Consider the following 16,813-nt stretch of genomic DNA (forward strand, 5'->3'; position numbering starts at 1 on the left):
TCTTGAGAGGAACCATCCTTTCCTGGTATTGGTCTCGTAAATCTTCTCAGTGCATCATGGAGTTCACTGACCCTTAACGTTGAATTTATTGTGGTTATGGGGAGCCCATGGGCCTGCCTTTCAGGTGTTATTCAACAGAGCGTTACAGTACTTTTAAATTAAAACAATGTTTATTCATGAAACCAGTTAACACTTTATAAACCCACAGTAAACATCTTAACAACTGCCAACACCAGTAAATCCCCAAAGAATACAGTACTCGACAGATAACCCTTGATAAATTCCCAAACAACATCCAGAAGACAAAAGACCCTTTTAACACAGAGGTCAGGTTTAAACTCTCTAATGAGAGCAGTTATCCCTTTGAAATCACCCAAATGAACACTCTTTAGCTTTCAGAGAGATCCATGCACATCTGCTGGCTTTCACTGCAGCTCTTCTCTCTGAAAACGAAACTAAAAACTCACTCTGTAGCAGCCTGCACAAAAACGAAACTAAAGCAGACAGACAGCCCAGCTCCACCCACACTCTGCCATCACTGATAAACACCCATTTCTTAAAGACCCATTTCTTAAAGGTACTCTCACATGACACATTTACCCCTTTTCTTAAATAAGAATCATCCAGCAGAGGTGGCAGGAGAGGATTCTGGGAGAGGTCGACTCAGTCACCTCGACTGTACTGTGCTTAGCTGAACAACTGGTGTCAAGGAGCCATTAAGCCCAAAATACTACATTAATGTTTCCCTACTTCCCTCCTCCTCCATCCAAAACAAAAGGCACTGAGAGGAGGACAAGCAAGGTACAATTCTTGTATCTTTCTTAAGACTACAAGGGCAGAGACTGCAATTAGGGCAGTGAAATGCTTCTCCTGCCAGATGTGGGAGATCAGGGAGCTTTCTTGAGTCTCTGACGACCATGTCTGCGGGAAGTGTGACCAGCTGCATATTCTCACAGACTGCATATTTGGTTGGAGTAGCAGCTGGACTCATTGCAGAGCATACAAGGGGGCGGAGAGTTAATAGACATTAGCTTCAGGGAGGTTGTCACACCACAGCTTCAGACTGGTAGATGGGTGAACGCCAGGAGAGACAGGCAGATAAGGCAGGAGCCTCCTGTGGCTATTACTCTCCCCAACAGATATACAGTTTTGAATACTGTTGAGGGGGATGGCCTTTCAGGGGAAGATACCAGCAGCAGCTTGGCCTGTAGTACCACAGCTGGTTCTGCTGTTGAGCAAGGTCGGGCTAAGTCCAAGCGAGTGATACTAGTAGGAGACACGATAGTCAGGGGCACAGAGAGGGGTTTCTGTGGCCGCAAACAGGACTCTAAGATGGTTTGTTGCCTCCCGGGTGCCAGGGTCCTGGATGTCTCTGGATGGCTACAGGGCATCCTGAAAAAGGAGGGTAAACAGACAGATGTCATTGTCCACATTGGTACTCATGACATAGGCAGGAAGAGGGAAGAGGTCCTGCAAAGACAATTCAGGGAGTTAGGCCAGGAGTTAAAAAGCAGGACCTCGAAGGTAGTAATCTCAGGATTCCTCCCCATGCCACATGCCAGTGAGGCTTGGAACAGGGAGATAGTACAGTTGAACACGTGGCTAAAGAGCTGATGTAGGAGGGAGAACTTTAGATATATGGATCACTGGGATGTCTCCTGGGGAAGGTGGGACCTGTACAAGAAGGATGGGTTGCACCTGAACTGGAGGGGCACCAATACACTGGGCAGGAAGTTTGCTTAGTGCTGGTTCTGAGGGTTTAAACTAGTGTGGAGGGGAGTGGGAACCAGAACAGCAGGCCAGTAAGTGTAGAGACTGGGAAAAAAGGAAGATTGAGATAAACATAGCGCATAGTAAGAGCAGGCAGAGGGAAGCAGCAGGGCTCAGCGGGGCTGTAGGCCTGGAGTGCATTTGCTTCAATGCAAGAATTATAACAGGTCAAACTGATGAACTGAGAGCCTGGATTACAGCATGGAACTAAGATGTAATTGCAATAACAGACTCATAGTTAAAGGAGGGACAGGACTGGTAGCTTAACATTCCAGGATAGCATTGTTTTAGACGGGACAGAAAGGGAAACAAAAGAGGCGGGGGAGTTGCATTGCTGATTAGGGAGCAGATCACAGCTGTGTTGAGGGAGGACACACTGGAGGGATTATGTAGTGAGGCCTTATGGGTGGTGCTCAGGAATACGAAGGGTGAAATCACAATGTTGGGAGCGTACTATAGACCTCCCAATAGCCCACAGGAGACAGAGGAGCGGTTGTCTCGTCAGATACTGAAAAGTGTGAATAAAACAAGGTAGTTATGATGGGCGATTTTAACTTCCCCCATATGGACTGGGAATCCCTTACAGTCAGGGGCTCGGATGGAGAGCAATTTGTTAGATGTACCCAGGAGGGCTTTTTGATCCAGCATGTTGACAATCCACCAGGGAGGAGGCCAGGACTTGGTATTGGGGAATGAGCCAGGCCAGGTGATTGATGTTTCAGTGGGGGATATTTTGGGCTTAGTGACCATAATTCCATAAGATTTGAGTAGGCATGGATAAGGACAAGAGTGTCCCACAAGTGAGGGTGCTTAATTGGGCGTGGGCCAATTACATCCAAATTAAACGGGAACTGGGGAATGTGGATTGGGCCAGCTATTTGAGGGCAAATCCATGTCTGACATGTGGGAGGCTTTTAAAGGCCAATTGTTTGAAGTGCAGGACAGGCATGTCCCCGCAAAAATGAAGGATAGAAATGGCGGGATTCGGATGGATGGCATGGATGACAAGGGAAATTGTAAGCTTAGTCAAAAGGAAAAAAGAAGCATGCGATAGCTCTAGGCATCTAAAACCTGATGAAGCCCTTGAGAACAGTGAAAGTAGGAAGGAATTTAAATATGGAATTAGGAGGACTAAAAGAGGCCATGAAATGTTTTTAGTAAACATGGTCAAGGAGAATCCCAAGGCTTTTATGCATATATTATGAGCAAGAGGGTAGCAAGAGAAAGAGTAAACCCACTTAAGGACAATGGAGGGACGTTATGTGTGGAACCACAGGAAGTGGGTGAAATGCTTAATGAGTACTTTGTATCTGTATTCACCAGGGAGAAGGACATGACGGATATTGAGGTCAGGGATGGATGTGTGAACTCTCTTGAGAATGTCAATTTAACAAAGGATAGCGTTGATTATCCTAAATTGCATTAAGGTAGACAAGTCCCCAGGGCCGGATGGGATCTATCCCAGATTCCTGCAGGAGGCAATGGGAAAAACAGCTGGAGCCTTAACAGATATTTGCACATCCTCTTTGACCACAGGTGAGGTTCCAGAGGACTGGAGAATAGCCAATGTTATTCCCTTCTTTAAGAAAGGAAGCCGGGTCAATCTAGCAAGTTATAGGCCAGTGAGCCTGACATCAGTGGTGGGGAAGCTTTTGGAAAAGATACTGAGGGACAAGATATATGCACATTTGGAGGAAAATGGGCTAGTTAGTGACAGGCAGCATGGTTTTGCACAGGGAAGGTCATGTCTCACCAACTTGATTGGGTTTCTTAAAGAGGTGAAAAAGAAAATTGATGACGGAAGGAATATCATAGAATTTACAGTGCAGAATGAAGTCATTTTGGCCTCATGGAGATCACCAGGGCACCACGGGCAACGTCCGGGAGGAAGGAGCGCCGGAGACCGATCAGGTGCCTCCGACCAGAGCGATGACGGGCATCTCCACCTCTCCCGAATCCGCAGGGTCACTGAGCGAGCACTGGGGGAGGGGAACAGGGCACCATCGGTAGTTAGGGAAAATGGGGCTTTCGATTGTACACCATTGAAACATGTTACACCTGGAACATGTGAAGCCTCTGCCATGTTATTTCACACAGCAAGCCAGTTTGTACCACCATTCCTCTCTGTTTTCTCCCCCGCCAATGCACACCCCCCCCTCTGCATGCGGGATGATTCCCAGTACCGTGCCCCAGCCTTTGTGTGTATGACTGTTGGCTGCTGCCTCTATGGTGTTGGTCACGTCCAGGGTTTGGGCAAAGTGTCCAGGCCTCACAGTTTCATCGCAATGCGGTGCAGTAATCATCGTCTGAAACATGGCAGGTGTGCCCATGGGAATGCACTCGAGAGCTGTGCAATGCTCACATACCTACCAAAGCCAACTCCTTAGCAATAGCCTTCAGCTGTGTGGCCAGAGGCTGCTCAGAGACAAGAAGGAGTTCAAGTGACCTGCCACGTACAGCCAGGAACAGGGCTCTGCCCTGGATGTGTGTGATGGGACTGACAGGCTGCCCCTGCTATGGGTACACACATATTAGGCCTTTGCCCCGAGCACTGGACCCCTGACTGCCCCCAGCTCAGGGGCCACCCCAGTCCGATGTCGCCCCGCCCTCTGCTGTACTGACCCGTCCCCATCCGGGGGCTCCCCAACACACTCCTCCCCCCCCCCCCCCCCCTCGCCCCCCAGTTCCCGTTGCGCTAGGTTCCCGTTTTTAAATAGATGTACTAATCAGCGCTGGCGTGATGTCCCGCTGGAATGCTGGTTAGATCCCAGGAGGCGGTTAGATAGGGTGAGCGTCTCATTGATGAAGATTGCCTTTCACTGGTGGTTATTGGTTTCTCAACAGGCCGAGGCGGGATTCTGAATCCGCCAATGAGAGAGAGACGGTTAGAATGCAAACTGTCTGGCGTCAGGCGAGGTTCCCAATTTCCGCCTCTCCCGCAATCGAACCGTCTCACCCTGATCTGTGCCTGGTGTAGTGTGGCTGTTAAATTGCACCCTCTGTTTTGTGTTAGCTAGCCAATATTCAATCCGCGTCAATATATTAACCCCTACACCATTAGCTTTTATTTCCGCAATAACCTTTGATTAGCCGGTCACTGATTTTTCTTTGGTTCTGCATGATGGCCTTGAGTGTTCCCTATTCTGCTGCTATAACCTCTTCAGTAATAGGCTCTAACATTTTCCCAATGACAGACATTAGACTAACTGGCCTGGGGTTTCATGATTTCTAACACCCTCCCTTTTTAAATGAAGGAGTTACGTTTGCGAGCTGTCTCTCCAATGGAAGATTTCCAAAATCTAGGGGATTTTGGTCACGATTTAACCAAAAAAACCAGAGTCCATTATGATTCCCAGTGCCACAGGTCGGGAATCACCCTGCCATCTACGGCACTCTGTTTGTTTTTCCGGCCTCAGCGGGGAACGCTCCGCCGACGCCGCACCCAGCCCCATTTCCTGCATTGAGGAGGTCCAGCAAGTAGAGCTCCTCAGTGCAGGATGGGATCAGGACGCCATTTTCAAATAGCCCCCCCAACTTCTTGACCCCCCCCACCGACACGACCCTGGACTCCCCCAACTCACCTGTTGGGGGATCCTCGAGCTCCCCACAACCCACCTGACATGGGCAGGGCACCCCCAGGCCGGATTCCTGGCATGCCATCTGGGCACATTGGCACTGGCACCCTGACAGTACCATTGCTAGCCTGGCAGTGCCACCTAGGCATACTGGCAGTGCCAGGTTGCCACCTGGGTGGCACTGACAGGGTGTTCAGCAGGCACAGCTAGGGTGCCAGGCTGGCAGTGCCAACATGCCTGAATGGCATCAGCAGTGCCAGTCTGCTAGCCAACCCAGATACCAGTCACCCAAGGACCTCTGATCGCTTGGGAGACTCCCAAGTGCCCTTCTGACGGATCCCAATTTATGGGGACCAGTGTTGAATGGCAGGGTCTCCTCGGTGAGGCCGGGAGCCGGTTCAATTTGGTGTTGACAGAGATAAGTGAGTTTCAACTCAATTGACTCTGTAAGTCTGGGTCCCTCCCATTGTGGGCGGGATCCAGATCGCAACGTCTTGCGAGATCTTGTTAGATCGCAAGAGGCATAATGACCATCGGGAATCCTGGGAGAGGCTTCTCTCAAGATTCCCGGTGGTCATTATGCCTCATGAGATCTAACAAGATCTCGCAAGTTGTTGCGATCTGGATCCCGCCCACAATGGGATCTACCGGTCACATCCCATCCCAACTCCAAGCAGGATTAAAACCACAGTGGGTGAAGTGACCAGTTGAGTGGGGAGGCCGACAGCTGCAGCATTGGGGTCTCCACTGTCGTTAATTGGACAACAAGCTCAGAAACGGGCAAATAGGAGGCCTCCTGCAGGAATCTCCCTTTGCCAGTCTTGCTCCTGGCAATCTCAGGCCTGGGATCCCCATTTGATCCGAGTATTGGGTCCTGAGACCTGCGAGAACATTTAGTCCTCTGTCCTTTACATTGTCCCTGCCTTTGTGCCATGTATACAAGTGAACAAAGATCCTTACCCTGCTCTTCATGACACACAAAATAGAAACTTACTCCGAAAATGTTGCTGCAACGTCCTGTCAACCATTGGCTTCACCCAGCTGGCTGCAGGATTCACACAAATCTTTGTCCCGTCTTTAAGAGAGATTCTGTAAAGAGTTGTAAAATTATTTTAAATTCTCAGTAATGCAGCCACACTGTAAATACAATCTATCTGTATAACTACTTCCTTGTATCCAACTTGTCTGTGTCTTTTTAATTTGGGTGGCTGGTTAACCTGCAAAATAGCAAAGAGGATGATGGTGAAAAGTGAAATTGGTGATAATGGGACAGTTTGATAAAATGGCAACAGTGATTGGTTTGAAATTGTGGAACTCAAAGTGAGTCTGGAAGGTTGGTGAAGTGTCCAATAGAAAGATGAGGAGCTGTTTCTCAAGCCTCCGTCAATCTTTCTGAAAACAGTTAGTTCAAGGACAGAGAGGTCAGAGTGGAAACGGGAGTGGAGAATTAAAAATCTTTTCCCCCAGGTACTATGCTCTGAGAGGACATTGACAACCATGGACTTCCATTGGAATGTCCATCATGCAGAGGGCAGTAGAGTGGAGCTGCTGATTGGCTGTTGCGGGGAAAATTTGCACAAGTGCCTTGCGGTCACTGCATCCAGAAAGTGCACCTGAGCAAGACAACCTAGGTGTTCAAGTCAAGGCAAGCATCCAACAGAGGGCAGTAGAGCGGCGCTGCTGATTGGCTGTTGCGGGGAAAATTTGCATCAGTGCATTGCGATCACCGTATCTTGAAGGTGGTTTGTGGAGGAGCTGTTGTCAAGTGAGAGTTAAACCCCAAACACTTCTTCAATGTTTCCCTCCCTACCTCCTCCTCTAACCAAAAAAAAAGAGACAATCACTCTAAGGATCCCAGCCGAGTAAAGATCAAGAGGGAGACTCGAGGGCAGGTAGAAGTAGCAAGAAGTTGAACTGTGATGTCACAGCCTGCAGTGAAAGAGCACGAGGAGAGCAGTGGGGACGCAGGGAAAGAGCGCGAGGAGAGCGGCGGGGACACAGGATAAAAGAGCGCGAGGAGAGCGGCGGGGACACAGCTGCCGGAGAAGCGGCCTTCAGATTTTCGGTGGGAGCAGTGGCCAGGGGTCTGTCGGGAAGGTAAATTTTCCTCTTTAAAAACTTAACTTGAAGAGTGACATCACAGCAAAGCAGTGACCTGATTGGCTGGTAAGGAAAGTGCTCCAATTAGCAGTAGCTGGGAGAAATTTAACTCTTCGTGTGTTGGTAAGTATTGTGATTGGTAAGTAAAATCTTTATTCCTTTCACTTATTCATTATTTGATATTATATTTGTAATCAGTTAAGGTAAAGTGTAAAAATGGCAGGAGATCCCAGACCCGTGTTATGCTCCTCTTGCTCAATGTGGGAGTTCAGGGACGCGGCCGATGCCCTGACTCCTTCATGTGCGGGAAGTGTGTCCAGCTGCAGCTCATGTTAGACCACATGACGGCTCTGGAGCTGCGGATGGACTCACTTTGGAACATCCGCGATGCTGAGGAGGTCGTGGATAGCATGTTCAGTGAGTTGGTCACACTGCAGATTAGGATTGGTGAGGGAGACAGGGAATGGGTGACCAAAAGGCAGAGAAAGAGCAGGAAGGCAGTGCAGGTGTCCGCTGCAGTCATCTTCCTCCAAAACAGATATACCGTTTTGGATACTGTTGGGGGAGATGACTCACCAGGGGAAGGCAGTAGTAGCCAGGCTCATGGCATCGTGGCTGGCTCTGCTGCACAGAAGGGTGGGAAAAAGACTGGCAGGGCTATAGTCATACCGGATTCAATTGTATGGGGAGTAGACAGACGTTTCTGTAGTCGTAAACGAGACTCCCGAATGGTATGTTGCCTCCCGGGTGCACGGGTCAGGGATGTCTCAGATCGGCTGCAGGACGTACTGAAGGGGGAGAGTGAACAGCCAGTTGTCATGGTGCATATAGGCACCAACGGTATAGGTAAAAAAAGGGATGAGGTCCTACAATCAGAATTTAGGGAGTTAGGAGATAAGTTAAAAAGTAGGACTTCAAAAGTAGTAATCTCAGGATTTCTACCAGTGCCACAAGACAGTCAGAGTAGAAATTCAAGAATAGACAGAAAGAATATGTGGCTTGAGAGATGGTGCAGGAGGGAGGGGCTCAGATGTTTGGGACATTGGAACCGGTTCTGGGGGTGGTGGGACCATTACAAATCGGATGGTCTACATCTGGGCAGGACTGGAATCAATGTCCTAGGGGGTGATTTTGCTAACACTGTCGGGGAGGTTTTAAACTAATGTGGCAGGGGGATTGGAACCAGATTAGGAAGGTAGAGGTCACTAAAGAGGCAGCAACTAAAGCCAGTAAGGTACTAGATAATAAACTCAATGTGACTAAGGGAAAGAGTAGACAGGGAAGAGATGATGAACGCAAAAGGACAGGTGGTCTGAGGTGCATTGTTTCAATGCGAGAAGCGTAGCAGGTAAGGCAGATGAACTTAGGGCTTGGATTAGTACCTGGGAATATGATGTTATTGGTATTACTGAGACTTGGTTGAGGGAAGGGCAAGACTGGCAACTAAATATCCCAGGGTATAGATGCTTCAGGAGGGATAGAGAGGGAGGTAAAAGGGGTGGAGGAGTTGCATTACTGGTCAGAGATTAAATCACAGCTGTGATTAAGGAGGGCACGGTGGAGGATTCAAGCATTGAGGCAATATGGGTAGAGCTAAGAAATAGGAAGGATGCAGTGACATTGTTGGGACTTTACTCCAGGCCTCCCAAAAGCGAGCAAGAAGTAGAGGTACAAATATGTAGACAGATTATAGAAAAATGTAAGCGCAATAGGGTGGTCGTGATGGGAGATTTTAACTTCCCCAACATTGAATGTGACTCATCTAGTGTTGGAGGCGTAGATGGGGCAGAATTTCTAAGGAGCATCCAAGAGAGTTTTTTAGAGCAGTATGTAAATAGTCCAACTCGGGATGGGGCCAAACTGGAACTGGTATTGGGGAATGATCCCGGCCAGGTGGTTGAAGTTTCAGTCGGTGATTACTTTGGGAATAGCGTTCACAATTCCGTAAGTTTTAGAATACTCATGGACAAAGACGAGAGTGGTCCTAAAGGAAGAGTGCAAAATTGGGGAAAGGTCAAGTATAACAAAATTCGGCAGGAGCTTGGGAATGTGGATTGGGAGCAGCTGTTTAAGGGTAAATCCACATTTGAAATGTGGGAGTCTTTTAAGGAAAGGTTGATTAGAGTGCAGGACAGACATGTCGCTATGAAAATGAGGGATAGAAATGGCAAGATTAGGGAACCATGGATGACGGGTGGAATTGTGAGACTAGCTAAGATGAAAAAGGAAGCATACATAAGATCTAGGCGACTTAAAACTGATGAAGCTTTGGAGGAATATCGGGAAAGTAGGACAAATCTCAAAGGCGCAATAAAGAGGGCTGAAAGGGTCATGAAATATCTTTGGCTAACAGGGTTAAGGAAAATCCCAAAGCCTTTTATTCATATATAAGGAGCAAGAGGGTAACAAGAGAAAGGATTGGCCCACTCAAAGACAAAAGAGGGAATTTATGCGTGGAGTCAGAGGAAATGGGTGAGATTCTTAATGTGTACTTTGCATCGGTATTCACCAAGGAGAGGGACATGACGGATGTTGAGGCAAAGGATGGATGTTTAAATACTCTAGGTCAAGTCGGCATAAGGAAGGAGGAAGTTATGGGTATTCTAAAAGGCATTATGGTTGACAAGTCCCCAGGTCCGGATGGGATCTATCCCAGGTTACTGAGGGAAGCGAGGGACGAAATAGCTGGGGCCTTAACAGATATCTTTGCAGCATCCTTGAGCACGGGTGAGGCCCCGGAGGACTGGAGAATTGCTAATGTTGTCCCTTTGTTTAAGAAGGGTAGCAGGGATAATCCAGGAAATTATAGACCTGTGAGCTTGACCGTCAGTGGTAGGCAAACTGTTGGAGAAGATACTGAGAGATAGGATCTATTCACATTTGGAAGAAGATAGACTTATCAGTGATAGGCAGCATGGTTTTGTCCCGGGAAGGTCATGTCTTACAAACCTAATAGAATTCTTTGAGGAAGTGACAAAGTTAATTGATGAGGGTAGGGCTGTAGATGTCATATACATGGACTTAAGTAAGGCGTTTGATAAAGTTGACTAGTGGTGTTCCACAGGGATCCGTGCTCGGACCACTGTTGTTTGTGATATACATAAATGATCTGGACGAAGGTAAAGGTGGTCTGATTAGCAAGTTTGCAGATGATACTAAGATTGGTGGAGTTGCAGATAGCGAGGAGGACGGTCAGAGAATACAGCAAAATATAGATAGATTGGAGAGTTGGGCAGAGAAATGGCAGATGGAGTTCAATCCAGGCAAATGCGAGGTGATCCATTTTGGAAGATCTAATTCAAGAGCGGACTATCCGGTCAATGGAAGAGTCCTGGGGAAAATTGATGTACAGAGAGATCTGGGAGTTCAGGTCTATTGTACCCTGAAGGTGGCAACGCAGATCGATAGAGTGGTCAAGAAGGCATATCGCATGCTTGCTTTCATCGGACGCGGTATTGAGTACAGGAGTCGGCAGGTCATGTTACAGTTGTATAGGACTTTGGTTAGGCCACATTTGGAATACTGCATGCAGTTCTGGTCGCCACATTACCAGAAGAATGTGGATGCTTTAGAGAGGGTGCAGAGGAGGTTCACCGGGATGTTGCCTGGTATGGAGGGTGCTAACTATGAAGAAAGGTTGAGTAGATTAGGATTGTTTTCGTTGTAAAGATGGAGGTTGAGGGGGGGGCCTGATTGAGGTCTACAAAATTATGGGAGGTATGGACAGGGTGGATAGCAACAAGCTTTTTCCAAGAGTGGGGGTGTCAATTACAAGGGGTCACGATTTCAAGGTGAGAGGGGGAAAGTTTAAGGGAGATGTGCGTGGAAAGTTTTTTACGCAGAGGGTGGTGGGTGCCTGGGACGCTTTGCCAGCGGAGGCGGTAGAGGCGGGCACGATAGCATCATATAAGATGCATCTAGACAGATATATGAACGGATGGGGAACAGAGGGAAGTAGATCCTTGGAAAATAGAAGACAGGTTTAGATAAAGGATCTGGAGCGGCGCAGGCTGGGAGGGCCGAAGGGCCTGGTCCTGTGGTGTAATTTTCTTTGTTCTTTGTTCTTATGCTTGGCAAAGTTCTACAGTGGTTTGTAATTTGTAATTTAGGGGCTGGTTTAGCACGGTGGGCTAAAAGGTTGACTTGTTATACAGAACAATGCCAGCAGCGCGGCTTCAATTCCCGTACCGGCCTCTCCGAACAGGCACCGGAATGTGGCGACTAGGGGCTTTTCACAGTAACTTCATTGAAGCCTACTCGTGACCATAAATGATTATTATTAATATTATTGTGCTCCTTAACTGTTGTTGCCAAATTCTAGCACTCATGAAAGTTCAATTGGTTTGTACAGGGTTTGCAAACAGAGGCCTTGCTGCATTTTCACTGGAGTTCCTCTTGGCCTCACAATAGTCTTGCTTTAGGCACCTTCCATCACTATCAAGTCCTGAAGTGGCACTTGAAACTGGAACGTCTGGCCCAGACTTCAGGAAGTTACTATGTCACAAGACCTCCAAATTATTAAAAATATAGGGAACATTTTTTTCAACTCTGATGAAAGCTCATTGATGTGAAATAATGGGCAGAAGCTTGTGCCCTCCCTGTGAAGAGTTTTATGACAAGGGGCATTTCATCGGACTGGAAAGTGGCAGATTGGGACACCCACCACCCAACCACCCGCGTCTAGATGGAAGGAAAGCCCATAGACGGCCTCCCTATACTACGTCCAATTGAGGCCCAAATAATTAATGCCCATTTAAGCGTCGCAGCCTGTTACTGCTGGTACTAACTCAGTAACTGGCGGGGAATAGCAGCACTCAACGAACAAACCTTGGTGACATTGCTTGTGGGTTCCCAGTGGACGGGCCACTTGCTCTGAAAACACTATCCTGCCATCCATACCTGGACCTGGGTCTCTCCTTGATCTGAGGCTTGGGTAGATTCAGTACCAGCAGCAGCCAGTGCCTACCGGTGGAGCTGCTGAGTACAGAAGAGCTGCTGGCCTTGAACTCCAGGAAAGGACCTACGGGTGGCCTGTTATGTGCCTGAGTGGCACTTCCTGAAAAGGTGCGACACAGGTGTCTCTCTGGCTTTCCAATATTTTCCATTTATTTCAGATGTCTAATGACTGCAGTGTTTTGCTTTTCTGTCAGTGGGGAAGGGAATTTGCTGCATTTCAGATTGTACAATATTGGTAACAATCCAGAGAGCCCCAGTTTCTATAGCAGCCATGTTACTCTGTCCAGTTCCTATCTCCATTTCAGTCCTTAACTCAGTCCCCTGGAAATTTACATTCTTGGTCTGAACCAACTAACGCCATCGTTCATCCCATATTGACAACATTACCCGTCCTGGCTCTCAATTGGTTTCAAAATTGGATGGCATAGTGGTTGGCACTGCTGTCCGACAGCACTGGGGACCCGGGTTCAATTCCAGCCTCGGGTGACTGTGTGGCGTTTGCACGTTCTCCCTGTGTCTGCATGGGTTTACTCCGGGTGCTCCAGTTTCCTCTCACAATCCAAAGTCGTGCAGGTTAGGTGGATTGGCCATGATCAATGCACGCCGTTAAGGGGATAGGGCGGGGGAGTGGGTCCAGCTAGAATGCTCCTTCAGAGGGTCGGTGCAGACTTGATGAGCTGTATGGCTTCCTTCTGCACTGTAGAGATTCTATGGATAAACTGATTCCAATAAAAACCTTGGTTCCTACTTTGAGAACATTCCAACATCAAATTGCTCTTCTGCAGAGTTGGTCTTCTCTCTCTTGACTCCTTCATTTCTCGGGATCCTGTTCCAATCCCCACCTGATGACTCATTGGATTGTTCCTGCCACCGGGCTACCCACAAACAATGGGAAATAAACATATTGATCCTTTATAAATACCATTATATTCACAGTTAGTTAGTGAATAAGACTTACATCACTTGCACACGTGAACAATGGGAAGTAATTGGAATTATTTCAATATTCTTCATTGTATTTGGATCGATGCTGTGAGAAATGTGGTTGGCACAATTGCATCTTGGCTGAATATTCCTCGTTATGGTGTGTGTGCCTGTAACAGGAAAAGATTAAACACACTTAAACATTGTAAATTTTGATTTCACAGAAGTATCCATTTTTCTGTTTTTGATGATGTTTTCATCATGGGGGTGGAAATGGGGAGTCAGGAGCTTTCCAAGCCCCTCAATCCCACTTCCATCCCAGCAGGGCAGCTGGGCGGGATTCTCATCTTCAGGAGGGTGGGACGACCTGGAGATGGGATGGTGCCGAGAGAGCCAGTTCCCCCCTCACCCCTTTCACCCCCTCACCCCTGTCAGCACCCTCAACTCCCTCATCCCAACCTTTTCCCGCCCTCTGCCCCCACTATCTCCTCCCTATCGCTCTGCAACTAGCCCACTTCTTACCCTCCCCTCATCCTTCCCACTCCTAGTTCATTCCACTCACCCAGTATCCATAGAGGTAATAACATTTGGATGTTTCTGAAAAGCTCATGGGAGCGATTCTCCAAAATGGAGACTAAGTGTTTGCGCCGTTGTGAACGCCGTCGCGTTTCACGGTGGCGCAAAATGGACACAGGGACGACCGATTCTGTCCCCCACAGGGGGCCAACATGGCGCTGGAGCGGTTCACGCCGCTCCAGCCTCCCTTCCCAGTGCCAAATGGGCGCTGCGCCAACCTGCGCATGGGCGGGGGACTTCTTCAGCGCGCCGGCCCCTACGCAACATGGCGTGGGGGTTCAGGGGCCAGCCGTGCAACAAAGTAGGCCCGGGGGGAGAGAGGCCGGCCCGCTGATTGGGGGGCCCCGAACGCGGGCCAGACCCCATTGGAGGCCCCCCCCCGGTGAAGGAGCACCTTTCCCCGCCACACAGGCCGCACCCCCCGACCCTTCGCGCAGAGTTCCCGCCGACAGCGACCAGTGGTGAACGGCGCCGGCGGGACTCTGCTTTTTCTGCACAGCCGCTCGGCCCATCCGGGCCAGAGAATCGGCGGCCCCGCCGATTCAAGCAGCCCGCGGCCGGCGCCGTGTGAAACGCGCCGGCGCAAATGGCGCCGATTGTCCGCACCTCGGAGAATCGTGCGCCGGCGTCGTGGCGCGGTTGCGGCGATTCTCCGGCCCGACGCAGGGCTCGGAGAATCGTGCCCCATATTTCTGTCAAGATTCCCCATGACAACAGAGCAAGTAAACTCTCAGTACAGAATTCTTCAGTTCCTTTGATTCTTCTAAACTCTACTGGAAGCAAACCAAACATATCCAACCTTTCCACATAAGACAACCCACCCTTTCCAGCTATTAGTCTCGTAAACCATCTCTAAACTGCTCCCAACACATTACTCCTTAAACAAGGAGACCGATACTGTACGCAATATCCTTTAATATACACAGGGAATTGTGTACCTAGCAACATGCACAGTCATTGTTATTTCCACTAACATGAGCTGGGTTGTCTGAGTATAGAAAAGGCATTGATATTCTGTGAATGTAAAACTGGTCGCAGACTGTTGGGTTATAAACGACAGCAGTCTTGCGAGAGGGAAGTAGAAAGTGCAAATCCAAAACAGATTATTAAAGATAGAAAAGTTGCTTTTAAACATTAATGGCATGTGGGCATATATATCCCTGTTTGGAGTTTGGAATTACTTTTTCTTTCGTTCATGGGATGTGGGCATTGCTGGCTGGGCCAGCATTTATTGTCCATCCCTGATGGCATCTAAGCATCAACCACATTGCTGTGGGTCTGGAGTCACATTGTACCCCAGACCAGATAAGGACGACAGATTTTCTTCCCTAAAGGACATTAGTGAACCAGATGGGTTTTTATGACAATCGACAATGGTTTCATGGTTATCACTAGACATTTAATTCCAGATTTGTTTTAATGAATTCAAATTTCACCATCTGCCATGGCAGGATTCTAACCCATGTCCCCAGAACATGGCTTTGGGCCTCTGGATAACTAGCCCAGTGACAATACCACTACCCCACTGCCTCCCCTGCTGCATAATTTATGTTGGTTCACAGACACGGCAGAGCAGTGGTTAGCACTGCCTCCTCACATCACCAGGGACCTGTTCAATTCCGGTCTTGGGTGACTGTCTGTGTGGAGTTTGTATGTTTTCCTGTATCTGTGTGGGTTTCCTCCGGGTGCTCCAGTTTCCTCCAACAGTCCAAAGATGTGCGGTTAGGTGGATTGGCCATGCTAAATTGTCCTGAGTGCCCAAGGATTGTGCAGGTTAGGTTATGGGGTTACGGGGATAGGGTGGGGTGGACATGGATAGAGTGCTCATTCGAAGGGTCAGTGCCGACTCAATGGACCAAATGGCCTCCTTCTGCACTGACTTTGGTTCTATTATTCTACGATTCTATGTGGTCTCACCAATGCTCTGTACAACTGAAGTATAACCTCCCTATTTAGTAATCAATTCCCCTCATAATAAACAATAAAATTCCATTAGCTTTCCTCATTACTTGCTGGACCTGTTTACTAGCCTTTTGTGATTCATGCACTGAGGCACCCAGATCCCTCTATACCTCAGAGCTCTGCAATCTCTCATCATTTCAATAATACTCCATTTGCCAGGCTTTTGCCCATTCACTTAACGTATCTACGCCCCTTTGTAAACTCCTTATGTTCTTTTTACAGTTCAATTTCCTACCTATCTATGCACCGTCAGTAAATTTTGCAACCATTGTCACAAAAAATTTTCACAAGTCATATCAATTTGCCATGTATTTTGTAAACCATGTATTGGCAGCAAGTAAGTGAAAGGAAGGAACAAGGAAATAGGGAACAAGGTGTTCTTTGCAGTTGATAGATTTAATGGTCAGAGGGCTGTGAGCTAGGAAGCAGTAGTCAGTCACTGATGCGATGTTGAAGCAGCAACAACAAGAGAGAATGAGGACCGGGCAAACTCAAGAAACAGCTCAGCTGGAGGTGAAGTGCTGAAGGCAAAAAGCCACTTTGTGCAAAAGACTGTTTTCTTTGCTCAACCGAACACCATTTCTCGGTCCTGGTCACTTAAGCTGTATGATGTGGAAGTCACTGGCTAGATTTGACCAAGTGATTGGTTAAGATGCTTGTTTGAGAAATGGAGGGGTCTCAGTAGAGTTTAGGATTATGGAGAAAACAGATGCTTTTGGGTTTCCATCTTTCAAGGGCTAAGTGCTTACTATTAATGTGCCGAAGCATAAGATAGTTCTTTGTAGTGTTTCATTGTATTTATCCTCTTTAATAAATGCTTTTATTGCTCTTTGATGAAAGAGAGTTTTCACTGTTTCTGCAACCGTTTCAAACTAATATCTAAATAAACAATTCACCATGTGAAACCAGTCAGGTTGGAACACTCTCGCACACATATCATCAGCGGGCTT

At 48.0% G+C, this 16,813-nt stretch overlaps 1 protein-coding gene across 1 annotated transcript in view; it reads right to left on the bottom strand.

The window, feature by feature from the left end:
• Positions 1-16,813, bottom strand: part of LOC140408485 (uncharacterized) — a 51,325-nt gene that overhangs the window by 13,732 nt on the left and 20,780 nt on the right. Inside the window, exons 4-5 of the mRNA XM_072495738.1 lie at positions 13,360-13,495; positions 6,340-6,434 (exon numbers count right to left, since the gene is read on the bottom strand). Of these exons, the coding sequence (XP_072351839.1) occupies positions 6,340-6,434; positions 13,360-13,495 (231 nt within the window). The remainder of the gene's footprint in view (positions 1-6,339; positions 6,435-13,359; positions 13,496-16,813) is intronic.

The sequence above is a fragment of the Scyliorhinus torazame genome, chromosome 3, assembly GCF_047496885.1.
Source record: "Scyliorhinus torazame isolate Kashiwa2021f chromosome 3, sScyTor2.1, whole genome shotgun sequence".
Lineage (NCBI taxonomy): Eukaryota > Metazoa > Chordata > Chondrichthyes > Carcharhiniformes > Scyliorhinidae > Scyliorhinus > Scyliorhinus torazame.